This window comes from Typha angustifolia, chromosome 8 (assembly GCF_048772165.1).
Source record: "Typha angustifolia cultivar Huaian chromosome 8, ASM4877216v1, whole genome shotgun sequence".
NCBI lineage: Eukaryota > Viridiplantae > Streptophyta > Magnoliopsida > Poales > Typhaceae > Typha > Typha angustifolia.
The window spans coordinates 12,993,149-13,009,315 of record NC_133246.1 but is presented as its reverse complement, the minus strand read 5'-3'; the positions used below and the strand labels follow the sequence as shown (position 1 = coordinate 13,009,315).

Sequence of the window (16,167 nt, the reverse complement as noted above, 5' to 3'; positions counted from 1 at the left end):
TTTTTTTCTGTTTAATATATTATTAGTTCCTAGATTAATCATAGAATATTAGTTCTCCCTATTATATAAATTAGAAAGCATGGAATAATATTTTTCTGTTTTTAAAATATAACTTTAAATTTTCAAAATTGTCCCTGAACTTCACTAATTTGATTGTATATGTTTCTTTCATGGCTTACAATTTGAAAACAATCACAAGTTAGGTGCTTGGGATATTTCTATGAATATACGATATGCGCATAATAAGAACAAATAATATGACTGACTTGCAATATCAAACCAGAAATCAGCAATTAGAAGAAAAAAATCAAAAGAACAAATAGGAGTGATAATATAATCTCACCTTGCAGATGAGAGCACTCTAGAGAGAAATTGTGACTGAGAGCAGCCTCAACAACCTTTACTTGGAAGGATAGCACGGTTGTCAAGGAAAACCTAGAAGAAAGCTCTTTTTTTCCTAGTAAATAAGAGGAGCACAGTTAGGTAAGAAATGTTTGGAAGGGTTTTCATGAGTGAATGCGAGGAACATCTCTGGAGAGGAAAGATTTGAGAGGAATTTTTTCAGTGAATACGAGGAACACGTTGGAGAAGAAATGTTTGGGAAGATTGTATTGTTGTACTCTGAAATGAAAATGCCATAAAAGGGAGGGGGTAAAGTAAAATTTTCCCTATATTTTTAAAGCTAGTAGCTGCTCTTTTCCAAGAGAACTCTAGTTCGACCCATGAAGTGGCTGGCATATGAGTCCCTTGGTCGATATTCGTACATAACCCGACATTATTTACTGTCTCCTCAGCACACATCTCTGTCCTTTTCCACCCCTCTCTCTCTCTCCTCCTTTACTCTTCTTCTATCTCCAGCTCCCTCAACGGTCACTCCCCTCCAACGGTAAAATCTCGCCACCTTCGAGGCCTCTTTTCTATCTATATTCCCAAACCTCATTTATTCTCCTCCCAATACAAACCGGCTTCTGCCACTTCCTACTCTCTTCCATGGAGACGCTTAGCTTCCTTATATTGCTTCTCCTCTTCGGTGTTATCGGATCCTTCGCGGATTCGGGCGAGCTGTGGTGCGTGGCCAAGAACAACGCCGAGGACTCGGCGTTGCAGGCGGCGATCGACTGGGCCTGTGGACCCGGTGGGGCCGACTGCCGGCCCATTCAGCAAGGCGGGCCCTGCTTCGAGCCCAGTGACATCCAATCGCACGCTTCCTACGCCTTCAACGACTACTTCGTCCGTAATGGGTTCGCCGCGTCCGCATGCGACTTCTCCGGCACGGCGGCGCTCACCTCTCTTAACCCGGGTAAGCTTGAGGAATTAGTAGAAGTTATGGGTGTTTGGTAAGGTTTAACTATTTCCACTAGGGTTTCGTTTTAGTGTTTTCTTATTAACGTTTTTGTGGGATTGTTGCAGGACAAGGTAGCTGTGTTTTCCCTTCCAGGTTAGTGCCCTGACCTCTTTTTACTTCATTTGCTAAAGGAGCTTTTGTCGAGGGAGGGCTCAGCTGGAAAATTTCCAACTGGGATTGGGGTGGTGGAATTTTTCTTTTTCTTTTTCTTTATGCCAACAATACTTATGTTAGCATATGGCAGATTTTAATTGGCTGTCAAATTGATTACAGTTCTTTTTGCATTCTTAGCTAATTTGATAAGTTATTATACATATATACATAGTAACGTGGGCCGTGGGAAAATCCTACATCATTGGGTACTATGGATTTAAGATACCCTCCTGATGCAAATATATTGAATTTGATGTGTTGGTGACAAAACCGTAATTCACACAAAAATTGGTGGTAATAAAAGGGGTTGGTTTTACTATTTCATCCCTGCAATGTCAAATGCAATTATATATGCTAAAGGGGATGTTAAAGAGACGAATGTTTCACATCTCTTAGAAAACATCCTCTTAATTCATATAAATGCATTGACGGATATGGTTGAGATGAAAAAAAAAAGGAAGTAAATTGGCTCTCTTATTGTCACTAGTCTTTGTATGATTCGCCTTTTGCCCTTTGCTACGTCAAATTCTAGTGTAGATGTAGTAGTATTGTGAACCTTTCAATTTGGTTGGGGCTTTTGGATTTCAAGGTGTAGGTTAGATAAGATCGAAGATTGGATATAATATTATGTTTTTAAGGTTTTATTCTAGGGAAGGGTGACAAGCAAGCTCCTAATAGATGATACAATGGTGTATGGTCGAATCTTGTGCATTGGAAGTACCATTTTACTTCTTTAATTGAGAAATGCTTTATGTCTCTAAAAAGTTTTTTTTTAATTTATGTAGATGCACTGACATTTGATGTGACAGAGATAAAAAAAATAAATTTTATCTCTGTCATGTCAGATGCTAGTGTATTTGCACAAATTGAGAGAAAATGTAAGGTTAGCTATATACCACTTGATTTTAGATTTTTGATAAAGCTTCTTTATGGGCTAACATTTGATATGGTAGAAGTCAAAAAGTAAATTTTGTTCTTGCCAAATCAAATGCCAGTGCATTTGCATGAGTTGAGTGCAAGCTATGATTTAGCTGTGCATTTGCATGAGTTGAGTGCAAGCTATGATTTAGCTGCACTCTTATTTTTGGTAAAGGACCTTTCTAATAGGTTGAGTCTTTTAGAATTTAATTAAAGCATTCTTTTAATACATGCAGATGCACTGACATCTGATGTGACAGGGGTAAAAAAATAAATTTTACTCCTGTCATATCAGATGCCAACGCATTTACACGTGTTTAGAGAATATTAGAGGTTAGTTATAGCATCACTCTTACTATTTTTTTGGTAAAGCACTTTCTATTAAGTTGAGAATTTTTTGTGATGTTTTACTCAAGTTTTTTTTTTCTTTTTTACAAAACTAGCCCTCCCAAAATTTTCTTATCCGTCTAATACATTTCAAAATTTAAATACGAGACTGTGATTTTCACTACAACGTCAGCAAAATTGCTCAATTGGCTAACAACTTTTAAATATAAGTTGCTTTCCGATCTATCGACTTATGTGGATATTTGAAAGTTGCTATGTAAACTAAGTTTTAGTGAGAGAAATTTGTAAGTAAGCCACTAAACCAGAAATTGACTTATATTTGGAGCTCGCTATCCAATTAAACAGTTTCACCTAATCTCGTATTTAATTTTTAAAGTGAATTAGAGACGTAAAAATTTGGTGGCAGACTGACAATAGTCAAAAACTCGATTTACTCTCAAGGCATATATTGATGTAGAATGGTGACTGATGAAAAAGAACAGAAAAAAACGAACCTGTGGAATCCACCAACAAAAACGAAATAGGCAATCTTAAAATTTCCAAATTATTCATGAACCTTTTAACACAGTCTTCCAAGCCTTTATATAGGCAAAAACTAAAAAGGAAAATATATTAAAATACCCCTACAAGAAAAGACCAACATGGGATTGCTAACTTGCGCACATGTGTGTGACCAATCAACTCTTTCGGGGTAGAAGAAACTTAATTCACTTGAGTGGGATTGCAGGTGACTCTAGTAGTGTGCCAATATGTTCGATTAATCTGTTGCATCTCATCACGAGCAATTCACGTGTTATCTATATCTGGGCAACCTCTATTGGACTAGGAAAGCTCTTTTTCAGTAGTAGATATTATCTATTCATCAATATGTATCTTTTGCGTGATTAGGGTCTATAGAAGCAAAAAAAGTCTTATTAACAATTAGATCCTCAATATAAAAAGTGGAACTAATAATGTAATTGGAAGGAATGTCAATGGCATAAACTTTTGATCACACCCATCTCAATATTTGGAAATGTCTAGTAATATGAGCTTGCAATTTCCTCGCGATTCTATATGAAATTTGTTCAAGTCTAATGCAAATTATAATATAGTCTTCAACATAAAATTACTTAACACACCTATGCAAATAAGCTTGTAGTTTATACTGAAAACTACTACTTCTGATTCGTTTACTGATCTCTTAAAGCAAAGAATGAACATGTTATGCTAATGTTTCTGTGGACTTAGAGACCCTAGCATGTGATGATATAGGAAGCAATCTAAGGTCTCATTCACTTGTGAAATAAGACCAATACTAGTGCAGCTATTTTAATTTCCTATATTAGCATAAAAAAGCTTATTCTGGTAGGGTTTACTAATATACAAGTATAATGTATAGTAATTATATTTGATGTGGCATAAATTTAAAATAATAGTTTAGGCAAATGATTGAAATACTTTTTATAATTGATAGATGAGGAGAAGAGAGAGCAAGGGGAAAGGATAGCTGATTGAAATAAAGTCTTTTTCATAATAAAATAATTGGTAAATATAAAAATATTAGATGAAAAAGGAGATGAGGAGAAGAGAGAGCAAGGGGAAAGGATAGCTGATTGAAATAAAGTCTTTTTCATAATAAAATAATTGGTAAATATAAAAATATTAGATGAAAAAGGAGATGAGAAAATAGGTAAATTGATTTTATACTAGTATGAGTGAATGGGCTAAAGGTATTTTTACGAGCTCTAAATTCATGAACTAACACGATGGATTCTTGATTTGCTTCTTCTCAAATTCCTTAGGATTGATGATCTGTAATCCAATCACATCTTTTTTGTTATTCTTATTAGTGAGTTTAGGATGCAAATGATTAATTTTTATTTTTGTGTCTTCAAAGATGAAATAACACAAATTCAAGCATCCACAGATAGTCACATCTTGATCGAAGAGCCATAGGCCGCCTAAGATAATGTGCCCCACATCTATTGTTATGTTGTTGCACCAAATGTTCTTATAAGAAAGAAGTTGGATCGAAAGTTGACACCTTTCATTGACGGCAAGAAAAGAAATGTTAACCCAAAATACTTTATAAGGATTTAGATGAGGATTTAGATGAGGTGTTAGATGAGGTGTAGGTTTTAGTCTTAAGCAGAACACTATGCCGGAAGAAACCATATTGATGCAACTATTGTCGATAATTGTCTTAAAATCTTTTAGTTCCTCACATGACATATGTGTGAAGGATTATGCTTGGTCACTATCATGGATGCCATCAGGGATAGGTTCGTACACTTAGTTGTCAATGTCATCCTCCTCGATCATGCTCTTCTGTTCCCCGAGGTATAGGGTCTTGATAGGGTAGTTCATGCCCCACTTGTTTATATTTGTAATATTGACATCGATTTTTGGATGTCATAGTGTCATTTAGCTGATCTTTGCATTTGCTTTTCGTTGGTGTCCAAGTAAAATAGGGTTTGACACAAACCTTAAAGTTTTTGGGTTGACTTATTCACTTGGACTAGGACTCCTATTTCCCCAGCAAATGATATCAGAGTCGATGGTTTAGCAAGTGGGACCAATTTTGTAGCTTTGACACCAAAATTGATATAGCATGATGGTATGCAAAGAAGAATAAAAAGACAAATTCACCGATAAGGTGTTGGAATCCACCAACAAAAAACAAAGTGGGCAATCTCGAAATATTAAAATATTAAAATATTTGTTAACTCTTAACAAAGTCTTCTAAGCTTTTATATAGGCAAAACTAAAAACTAAAACGACATGTAGACTAAAATACTCTTTGAAGAAAAAAAACCAAAATGCCCAAAGAATAAAGCATAATGACTCATTCCCTCATAATCTGTCACCCAACCAAAGTGTCACTCGGTGGCTTGCGATTGAACACGTGCCTGATTGATTAGTGACCAACGTGTTAGAGACAAGGGATAAAAGAAAAAAGATATTTAGAAGATTCTTAGGAAAAGTAGAAAATGCTATCAAAGACTTGATCTCATAGATCTCATTATCCACCCTATTTATAAATACATAGATGACTCTTAGAGTTCCTAGTGACTCTTGAGATTCATAACTCTTTTAGTTTTTTTTTTCTTTATCATGACTTTATGCATGACCCTTGGGCTTACAAGACCTTTCGTTTACTTGACTCTTGGACTTATAGAAATAAAGTTTAATTACAAATTAACTTCAACATGACGTCTACCCCATATATTTTTTGGATACCAAAATGTAGCTGCTTGCTTGTTGTTACCAAATGTGGTATAACCCATGGTGCTATTTTGAGGTGAATTTGATGAACTTCCCATCCAAAAGGCCAATCTTGATAAAGCTTTCTCAGCGAATCATGTCATTGATTAATCTCAAACTGAGTAGGCTCGAATATATAAATATATTTGATTCATTTGAACCTTGGTTTAACTCTAGTCATTGGTTTAATCCATGGTGCTATTTTGAGGTGAATTTGATGAACTTCCCATCCAAAAGGCCAATCTTGATAAAGCTTTCTCAGCGAATCATGTCATTGATTAATCTCAAACTGAGTAGGTTTGAATATATAAATATATTTGATTCATTTGAACCTTGGTTTAACTCTAGATTTATTACTTGATAAACCAGGTTTGATTATATTTGATTCAAGATAACTCAAGTTTGAGCCAAGCTTGTTGTTTCCTAGCTTGATTGGAGCCTGTCGTGACTATATTATCGAGTAAGGCTTACGTTTGCCTTGATTAGAAACATTCTTTAGGTTATGCTTGTGTTGAAGTTAAGGAGCTGAACTTGCCTAGACTCTAGGTAATTTCAAGCCAAGCTTGATCCAAGATATACTAATCATGTTTCTTAGTAACTAATATGTTTATCAGGGGATTGTGCAGATTCACAATGATTTTTCCACAAATTGTGCTGATTCACATGATAAGTTTTTTAGAATTTGGTTAGCATATACTATAAACACTCTTGCTATTTACTTCTTAGTACATCACATAATCAGTAATCGATGTTGGACTGTTTTCATAGTTGTTTGAAGTTTTACTAAATAATTTTTGTTTGATCATTTCTCCAAATAGCAAAGTATGCTGACAACATTTGACATGCCATTAAGCTCCTATCAGACATTTTATGGTAGTTTTTTATGGTAGTTTGAACTTTCATTTATATGCTCATGTTTTAACCATTCCTACATTGGTCGGTTCACTTCCACTCCAATTAAATTATGGATTCTTTTTTTTTTTTTTTGTCTTGCCATGTCTCTTTATAGTTAAATCAGACTAAAATTCTACAAAGATTGAAAGGTAAGAAGCACACAGTTTTTTCTGGTAAATGTAGCGATATTTTCACGAGGAGATATGCAATATATAATGGGAAAAGGATCTCAAGCTCTATTTAGATATATAATTGCAATAACAATTTATGGTTCAAGCTTCCATAATAGATACTGTAGGTATACTAGTTATGCCTGCATGGAATTTAGATTTGATCTGGATTTCCACAGGTAAGGAGAATAGTTAACACCTAAATCCCGGTATCCCCTGCACTATATGCAGGCTGATATTGTATGCTTAAAGAAACATGTATGCTATCTCCATGCTATTACGATTTTAGATATTGTTCTGTGACTGTTTTTTCTCGAAGAGTAGAACTTTTTTCTTTGTCTTCCCCGATTTCGTGTATATCTCAAGTTGATCAGTCATTTCCATCTGCAACTCTTGCAGCTCTTCCGCAAGAAATGGCAGCTTTGCTGGAACATCAGCGGGATCAACTGTTGGCTTCAGTCCAGTTGGTGCTGATCTAAGTGGAAGTCCACCCTTGCAACTAAATACCCGGATATGGCCGTTAAACATGGCTCTCATGGTGTTCTTCTCAGTTCTCTGTAGCCAGCCCACAAATATTTTGTGATGGTTTTTCTTATAGGAGAAGAAAAGTGCACGAGTAGAAGAGTAAATCTCACCTCCCCTGTAACAATTGCAAGGCTCTTTTCTTTTCAGGATATTCTTCTGTGTTCATTGTTGTAGAACCACCGAATCACGGAAAGAAATTTTGACCACCATTGTTATTTTGTCATTCTCATGTCTGTTGGCTTGGTTTGTTCTCTAATAGGTAAAATCCTATTCGGGTTGTCAGTATGCAACATCCAATAATTAATACTTCAAGATGTTTGGTCAAATCTATCTTAATTGTTGGTTTGTTCGTCTTTATTCTCTCATGTTGTACTAAACGGACACAAATACACACAAAAGACATTGTTAGGTGACACAAAAGCTAACAACAATATATCATTCTTTTCAGAACCCTAGACACTAAGACACACACACACACACACACACACACACAGTAATGAAGCAACATAGTTTCATGTAGATGCAATCCACAAGAATGTGCAGATGCGTGCTCATATACAAGGGCCAAAACTACTATAAATAATATCTCCCTCCTCTCCCTCCTCTACGTATCATCCATCACACCGAGACCGGCGCAGCAGCACTGCGGCCAGCTACCACCACCTCCTTGCCGGCGCTTGCTCGCTCATTTGGTGGCGCAGGTTTGGCTTTGTAGACCATTTTGTAGCATAAGAAAACTAGAAAACCAACGATTAGAGCCGCAATGATGCCTCCTAAGACGAGCCAAAAGATCGAGCATCCTTTTGGGAGCGTACGATTGTTGTCCCACACCCAGGCTGGATTGGAAGTAGCCATGCACGTACGCCCGGGGAAATTAGCAAACTGACCTCCTTTCCCCCTCCCTAGCTAATATATATATATATATAGATCTTGTTAACACTACTGTAACTAATGTATGCAATATATATGTCAACGGGCTATAGACATTCTGCTGTTAATTTATTTGGTATTCTGTGTCATGCGTTAGATCACAAAATCGAAAACTAACAGCTAATTCATCTGGATTTAGATTAATATATGTATATTGTTTAATTCCACGTCAAGGCTAACGAAGCCCAATAGATTTAGATTGAGTGTGAACCTGCAACTGACATCAAACCAGCGAATAAGAGGATAAGTCCTTTAATTTCTCAGGGAAAAATTCGAGTGAAGAAAGTAATTTGCCCAGGATAAGTTTTTCTTGGAAGATTTGAGATGCAGTCGTATCCATGTAGTTTCTTGGCTACTCAGCTTACCTCGACGTTGTTGGCTACTCATTACTTAAAAATAATGTCGATAACTAAAACCTTTTTCTATGACGTTGGGGATAAAAGTAATATACGGTACGAAGGATCGTGGCCGACATTGGGAAAATTGTGTACAATTTTAATTCCGGAGACTGACAAAATTCTAGACGTACTTTTGGTCATCAGCGACATTTTAAGTCTTAGTTGTAGTCATATTAAATTTATAGGACGACGGTCTTTGAAAGAAAATCCAATTATTTTAATAGATAATTATAATTTTTTGAAAAGTTTTGTATATTAATTAGAAATAATTATACTTAGATTCCTGAAGTATTTTATTTTTTTCATATATATTTTATAAAAAAATTTTGACACATAAATACCTAAAACGATATAAAAAACATCTCATCTCTTACGTGGTCGTAGACCAAAAAAAAAACTAAATTGATCAAAATATCCTCTTAAAAAATAAGGATAATTTAGTAAACTAAAATATATCTTTTATTTTTCCGTTAACATAAGTGTCCTCCCAGGCTAAGGACCGAGTTACTTCATTATTTACTTGTTTAGAACAAAACAAATAAAAGAACAATCAATATAAACTTCCACAGCTTCAAAGTCTTTTTTTATTACAATTTTCAAAAGATTAAAGGACTCATAGACTAATTATAGTCTAGATTAAGAGTACCTGTCCTCTCTCATGTATAAATTGAACAATTAGACTCTACAAAACCATAACTCCATAGTTATCAGACTCCTTTTTTCTTAATCACCGCTGCAAATAGGATATGAAAACAGTGAGGTTTTTATAGAATCCCAAATTTCCATTGTAATTGGTAGCTGATGGTGGCTCTTCAAATCGCTACTGCAAAAGAAAACAAAAGAAGGCCAACGAAAGGATGCATTTCCTGCTCTAAAAAAAACCCTTTTCTTTTTGAAAAAAGAAAAGAAATAAATAATCTAGACAGGTATTCGATATGGAAAAATTTGATGTTGCTTCAAAGAAATTTCCATTTTGTTTTAAGTGATATGGTCAAACATGACACCGTGCATCTGAAGAATACTTGTGAGCTTACTTTCAATATTTAATGACGTTTAGATGAACTATATTATACATATATATGCTTTGTCTTCCATCATCCAGCCAATAAGTGTTAGTTTGTTTGACCTACGCTGTTGTCCAAGAGGGACATCACGATCAATACCCCCCTCCTGGATCTAATCACAATTAAGAGTTCCGTGCATAGACGAGGTACACTTCTTATCTGTTTGATGTATTGTTAATTACTCTTCGCTCTCCTTTGTACGGCTGTACCGCTTACTTGTGCTTTACTTTAAATCAATCAAATCCATGGAAGCAGGATTCTCAACGGAACCTCATCATTATTAATTACCTTGATTATGTCCAGAAATGCAGTCTCTCACCATCGCAATAACATTACTCATTCCTTTCGACAAATTTACATAATTTAATTTACAAGAAATATATGGATGACATTTTCTTTTTCGTTTTCGTGCAGAGGTTTCCTTACACTGGCAGCCGTGGTGGTGCCGGCGGCTCGCTGACGTTGCCCGTCCTGCCCTCTTCCGGCGGTGCTTCAACTCTAGACCTACAATTCGGGCAGGTCGAGTGCGAGCCCAACCACATGTCGATGCAGTCGACGTGAAACATATGGCCGCAGATGGGCATCTTCCTCACCGTCTCGCCTCCTTTCACCCCTTCGAGGCAGACAGAACACGACGACGCCGCCTCCGCACCCCCTTCGCCGGGGGTTGTTTCGTAGACGAAGGCTGGAATCGCCGCGGCCGCGGAAGACAGCGGGGCGGCTGCCGGAGGAGGAGGACTGCTGTGCTCGAGGTGCAGCTCATCAGCTCTGACAGCTCTTCTGCCGGAGTGAGTACAACAGAAGTAGAGGAACAAAACCACGCAGACTACTATGTCAAGAATCCACACGTATTTCACAACTCCTGACAAGATGCCTAAAACTATGAGGAGTCCGGCGACGAGGAAGGTGCACGTTGAACTGCTGTTGTAAGCGCCCGGCATGACGTTGGCCTAACCAGCCAGGCGCAACTATAGTCTCTTCTCAGCTCCTTGTTTCTTTTCTTTTATCTCAATTGTCTTTGGAATAGCTGATTAAAGTCGTCGAAGATAAATAGGTCTTAATTTTACTATGATTTTATTATTTATGAAGCACCGTACGACACGACAACGAGTTATCAAGTCGGGGCCGTACTGAAAGACCTGGTATGAATATGATCACAGATAAGGTTTAACAAATTTCTTGTAATTAATAGATAATTATACTTAGTGCTCTCTAAACTATCCCCTTTTTTACATATCTTTTAATTAAATATTTTTCTTTCTGAAACATTGATCTTCAGAACTACTAAAAATATCTTACTATATACAGAAAAGATGAAAAACTAAAGTACCCTCTGAGAAGGCAAGGTATTTTGGTATATTAAAATTTTTTTCGTTACTCATATGGTTACATGTGACAACTTATAAATATAAAAGATAATAAAACCTTAATAATAAAATACATTTAAGTTATTTTTAAAATCATACGGAGGTATGTTAAAAGAGAGTGATAGGTTAGATGGTCCAAGCGTAATTAACCCTATAATATATGGAAGTGGTTTTCTTACAAAATTTTCACTCCAGTGTAGTCATATTGAGTATTATCATAAAATTGCTAGAATACTGTGTTATTTTAAAATTTCTTAACAAAATCGCTAAAAGGAAGGTGTTAATTATTTAAAAACATCATGTTTTATGTTTCTTTTGATTAGATCTCGGCTTGATGTCTAATCGACTCTTTTTATGGATCGATTCTGGAACGAGTGGAGACGTAGAGTGCGAGGCCAACCACTTTGTACAAGTACTTCTTAACAGGAATCTGGCTCGCCATCTCTCCTCCTCTTGCCACACTAAGACAAAAGGAACACCAAGACCAACCACCGTAGTAATGTTTAATGCGGTTAGATGAACTATATTGTATACGTTTTTTATTTTTTAATCTTCCATCATCAATCCAATCATGTTTGTCTGACCGAGCCTCTTGTCCAAGAGGACAAACACAACAATCAACATCTCCTAGATCTAATCATAATAAAGGGTTCCGTGCAATCTGTTAGTGTATTTCTTAACTACGATCCAGTCACTCTCCTTAATTAATCTACTCTTTCACCTTTTACCTGTGCTTCTTTTTTAATTATCCGGGTTGTAGGTACCACCTAGCTTCCACGTTTATTCCATACCTTGGTTAACCAAATCCGTGACAACAAAATGCGCAATAGATCTCACCATTAATTATCTTATTCATGTCAAGAACAAACTAATTAATTATACGCAGCTCTCACCATCACAAACATAACCTATTCCGTTCTACAAATCTACAGATTTTCACAAGCTATCTGTCACAAGAATAGATGGTAAATCATCTCAGCCTGCAATTTGGCGGTTCCTATACCGGCGGCAACGGCGGCTCGCTGACATCATCCGTCCTGCCGTCTTCCGGCGGCAAAAGAACACCAGATCTACAATTCGGACACGTGGAGTGCGAGCCCAACCACATGTCAATGCATTCGACATGAAAAACGTGCTCGCAGACCGGCATCTTCCTCACCATCTCTCCTCCTTTCACCGCCTCGATACAGATAGAGCATGCCGTGGCCGCACCGCCTTCTTCGCCGCTTCGATCGGTCGTTGTTTCGTAGACGAAGGCCGGAATCGCCAAAGGTGGAGGTGTGGCTGTTGAAGGACTACTGCTTTGATCATGGTAGACCTCATCACTTCTGGTAGCTGTGTTGCGGTTGTGCGTACAACAAAAGTAGAGTAACAAAAACACGGTGATTACCATGTCAGGAATCCACATATATTTCACAACTCCTGCCAAGATACCTAAAGTTATGATGAATAAGGCGATCAAGAAGGCGCAGGTGCCGTCGCCGGGACAATTCCCCGGCATGACGTTCTCTGGCTGTTAACATAAAACTTGTTGAAAGAGATGGCTTCATTATACTAAGATTTGATTATTTATGAAGCATCACACGGCACGGTAATGAGTTTTGAATTGGTCACGGATTCAGCAAGCCCCGCCCGGCCGTAGTTTTGGCAAGTAGATTAACGCGTATATGGATTTTTCAAACAGCTGAGCCTTTGATGATCGGATCAAGAAGCTGTATTAGTGATAATAAAATTCGATTCTAGACTGTCGTAGAGCGGAGACTTTGATAGAACCATAAATAAGATAAGTTTAACAAATTAATTCAGTATAATATATACAAGAGTTTTTCTTACAAAATATCCCCTCCATTAAGGTTATATTACGGATACCCTGCGTTACTTACACATTCGTAAATTACCCCCTCGTTCAAACCTCACCTAACTACACCGGCAACGGCGGTGGATCGTCCGGACCGACTGTCCGGACCTCTTCCGGTGGCCCAACTCCCGACCTACAATTCGGGCACGTCAAGTGCGTCCGCAACCACATGTCGATGCACTCGACGTGGAACATGTGGTCGCAGGCCGGCAGCTTCCTTACCATCTCCCCTCCTTTAACTGCCTCAAGGCAGACGGAGCAAGGTGTCTCCCCGCCTTCTCCGGCCACGCTATCGAGGGTTTTTTCATAGACGAAGGCCGGAATTGCCGCAACGGAAGATTGAGCAGCCCAACCTGCAAGTGGTGGTTGATGAGGTGCGGCAGTTGGTGTATTAATGCGTTGCCCATCAACTCTGGTGGCTGTGCTAGTATTGCAACAATGTAAAGTAACACAGATATAGACAGACGGTAGAAACCATAATATTATCAGAGGTATCCACACATGTCTTACACCCGCCGACACGAAACTGAAGATGATGAGCAGTGAGTAATAGGCGAAGAAGAGCCAGCTGCTATACCTCGGCATGGCCTCCTTAGTCGTTGTATTTTTCCAGCTTATCCTATGGAAATGATTTGATCTTTATGCAGTGTAATAAATCTATGAAGCACCTATGACTCGGTGACGAGTTTCAAGCTACGGTAACAATTGGTTTTTAGTACGTCCGTAGGTGATTTTTCTTATTGTTTATTGTTACGATCCGACCATATGGGTTAAGTTCAGTCGGGTCGAATCAAATTAGTAACTTAGTTTTATCTTTTTATTTTAAATTTTAAATAAATCAAATAATTCGTATGTAGATTCGATCTGTTAGTGAGAGTGAGAGTTTCTTCAGTGAAATTAATTAAGAGATTATGAGAATTCTTCTAATAAGATTAGCAAGTATTTCCTAATTTGATATAAATTTTGGATACATATATTAATTAAGATATAAGAAGCTAGTTTACCAAAACAATGAACGAGTGCCAGTAAAGGCAGACTGAGACCTGTGGTGGGTGCATTGGCACGCTAATGAGTCCGCCTATATGTATTTCAAACTGCTGAATAACGCGTTTCAAAATACGGTAACAATTGGTTTTTAGTTCTTCGGTAGAAGATCTAGTAGTTCCTTGTCTGATTGGGATCTTTTAATTGGATAATAGTGGGAACTCTTTTGTATGATATATATGTATATATAGAAGACTTGGTATTTTTAGAAATTTGGTGTAGCTAGCTTTCAAAGCATTTAATTACCATTTTATTTATCAAATATCTAATCTTTTTTTAATCAAAAGTATAGCCACATAAGACTAAGTGTTTGAACAAACTAGTTAAACCTTATTTGGCAGGGGAATTCCCTTATCTTGCTAAAGGCGTGACAACGTGATGACAAATAAAAATTTGATATATATTATGAATGTAATTGGTTTGGATGCTGACAACGTTACTTTATTTTTTTCTTTTTTAACTAAGAATATGTTACGAACCGATTTGATCCGATTTGTTGTAGTTGAGATTCAGATTTGCACGAGATTTGAGATCCATGATTAGAGGCATATATTTTTAGGTATAAGATGAAGGTGATGATGGAGCGAAGGCCGAGTAGTTGATGGAGGTGACTTAGTAATAGATGATGGTGGTGGCGGCTTGCGGATATGGATGTGATAGATAGTTGAAGGCTATGATTGGTCTACAACTGTGGTAAAAACCGTATTAAAGGTAGAGACGATTAAGATAGAAAAATAAAGGGGAAGAAGTAGACCTGCCCTACTGAACTAGGGGATCAACGGAAGAGGGAGATTAGAAGCTAAATGAGATCATGCCAATGGAAGAGGTGGTGCTAGTTGGTAAAGGAGGAGGGAGTGGCCTAGTTGAGAGATTAATACCAAGCATATCTAAGATACAAGATCATATTTATAGACATTAATCAAAAAGGCAAACAAATTTAACTAAAATAGTATTCCATATCTTGTTGGATTAATGCTTCGTTTTGCAACAGATAGAGAATTCATGAATACCAAAGTTGTAAATCTGGAGGTTGGCAATCTTATCCAATTGATTTGTATTATTCGGATGTTTGTAAAATATTCTGCGAATATTTTCTCGAAACTGCACAGAGTTAGATTTAGCTAATTAAATAAAATTCTAACCTATTAAAGCTCTAACTAAACTAAATAACTAAATAAGATAACTAGACTCAATCTATTAAGCCCAATGTCTTTCTAGGTGATCCGATCTAGTCCGAATCACATCATAATAGGGTTCCTAGATAATGGCAGTTATAAATTTCATGAGATTGTAGATAACACTAAGTGTAACAACCTTGCGACCAAGTAATTGAGATATAAAAAAATACTTGAAAACAAAATATTATCTGATTTTATTTTTTGCTAGATTATTCAACATAATTATTTCCAACAAATTCGTATAAAACATATTTCACTCATTACATCTCACACTAAAAGGGTTTTTGTCAGAAATTTATACCCTTTATATATAAAAATTAGAAATAATAATCAGAAATCAAATCTTATAAAGATATCTACGTTTGAAAAGGAAACGAATTATAGCTTAAATTTGTAACTAGGAATATAACGAGATCGGAATTGACGGTATTTGGAAGCCCAATAAAAGATATTGTTATGATCCGAACTCAAAACAACTAAAGATTATATTGAATCATGATAGATTTCAGCTAAATTCCATCATTTAGGCTTTAATATCATCAGTTTTATTATTTCAAGGATATTTTGTTTTGTTTATAAATTTCAGTGTAGAACTCGGAATTCAATTTTGTTTATCTCAGTGTGGTGTTCAGAGGGAATTAAATTACTATTTTACTTGTTAAGACTTTTGGTAAATAGAAAGTGTCTTTTTATCAGATTAGGGTTGAGTTATATTAGTTTATATTTAAC

General features: G+C 36.6%; 2 protein-coding genes across 2 annotated transcripts; one reads left to right on the top strand and one right to left on the bottom strand.

Moving 5' to 3' along the window:
* The first annotated feature begins 323 nt into the window (after positions 1-323).
* Positions 324-7,913, top strand: LOC140764605 (PLASMODESMATA CALLOSE-BINDING PROTEIN 5-like). The gene is made up of 3 exons (XM_073103249.1): positions 324-1,300; positions 1,411-1,438; positions 7,474-7,913. The coding sequence occupies exons 1-3, from the start codon at positions 991-993 to the stop codon at positions 7,655-7,657; spliced, it is 522 nt and encodes a 173-aa protein (XP_072959350.1). The 5' UTR covers positions 324-990; the 3' UTR covers positions 7,658-7,913.
* A 2,500-nt stretch (positions 7,914-10,413) lies between these two features.
* On the bottom strand, positions 10,414-10,932 carry LOC140765044 (RING-H2 finger protein ATL39-like). Its single transcript, XM_073103962.1, has one exon. The coding sequence runs from the start codon at positions 10,930-10,932 to the stop codon at positions 10,414-10,416; it is 519 nt and encodes a 172-aa protein (XP_072960063.1).
* Positions 10,933-16,167: the final 5,235 nt, after the last annotated feature.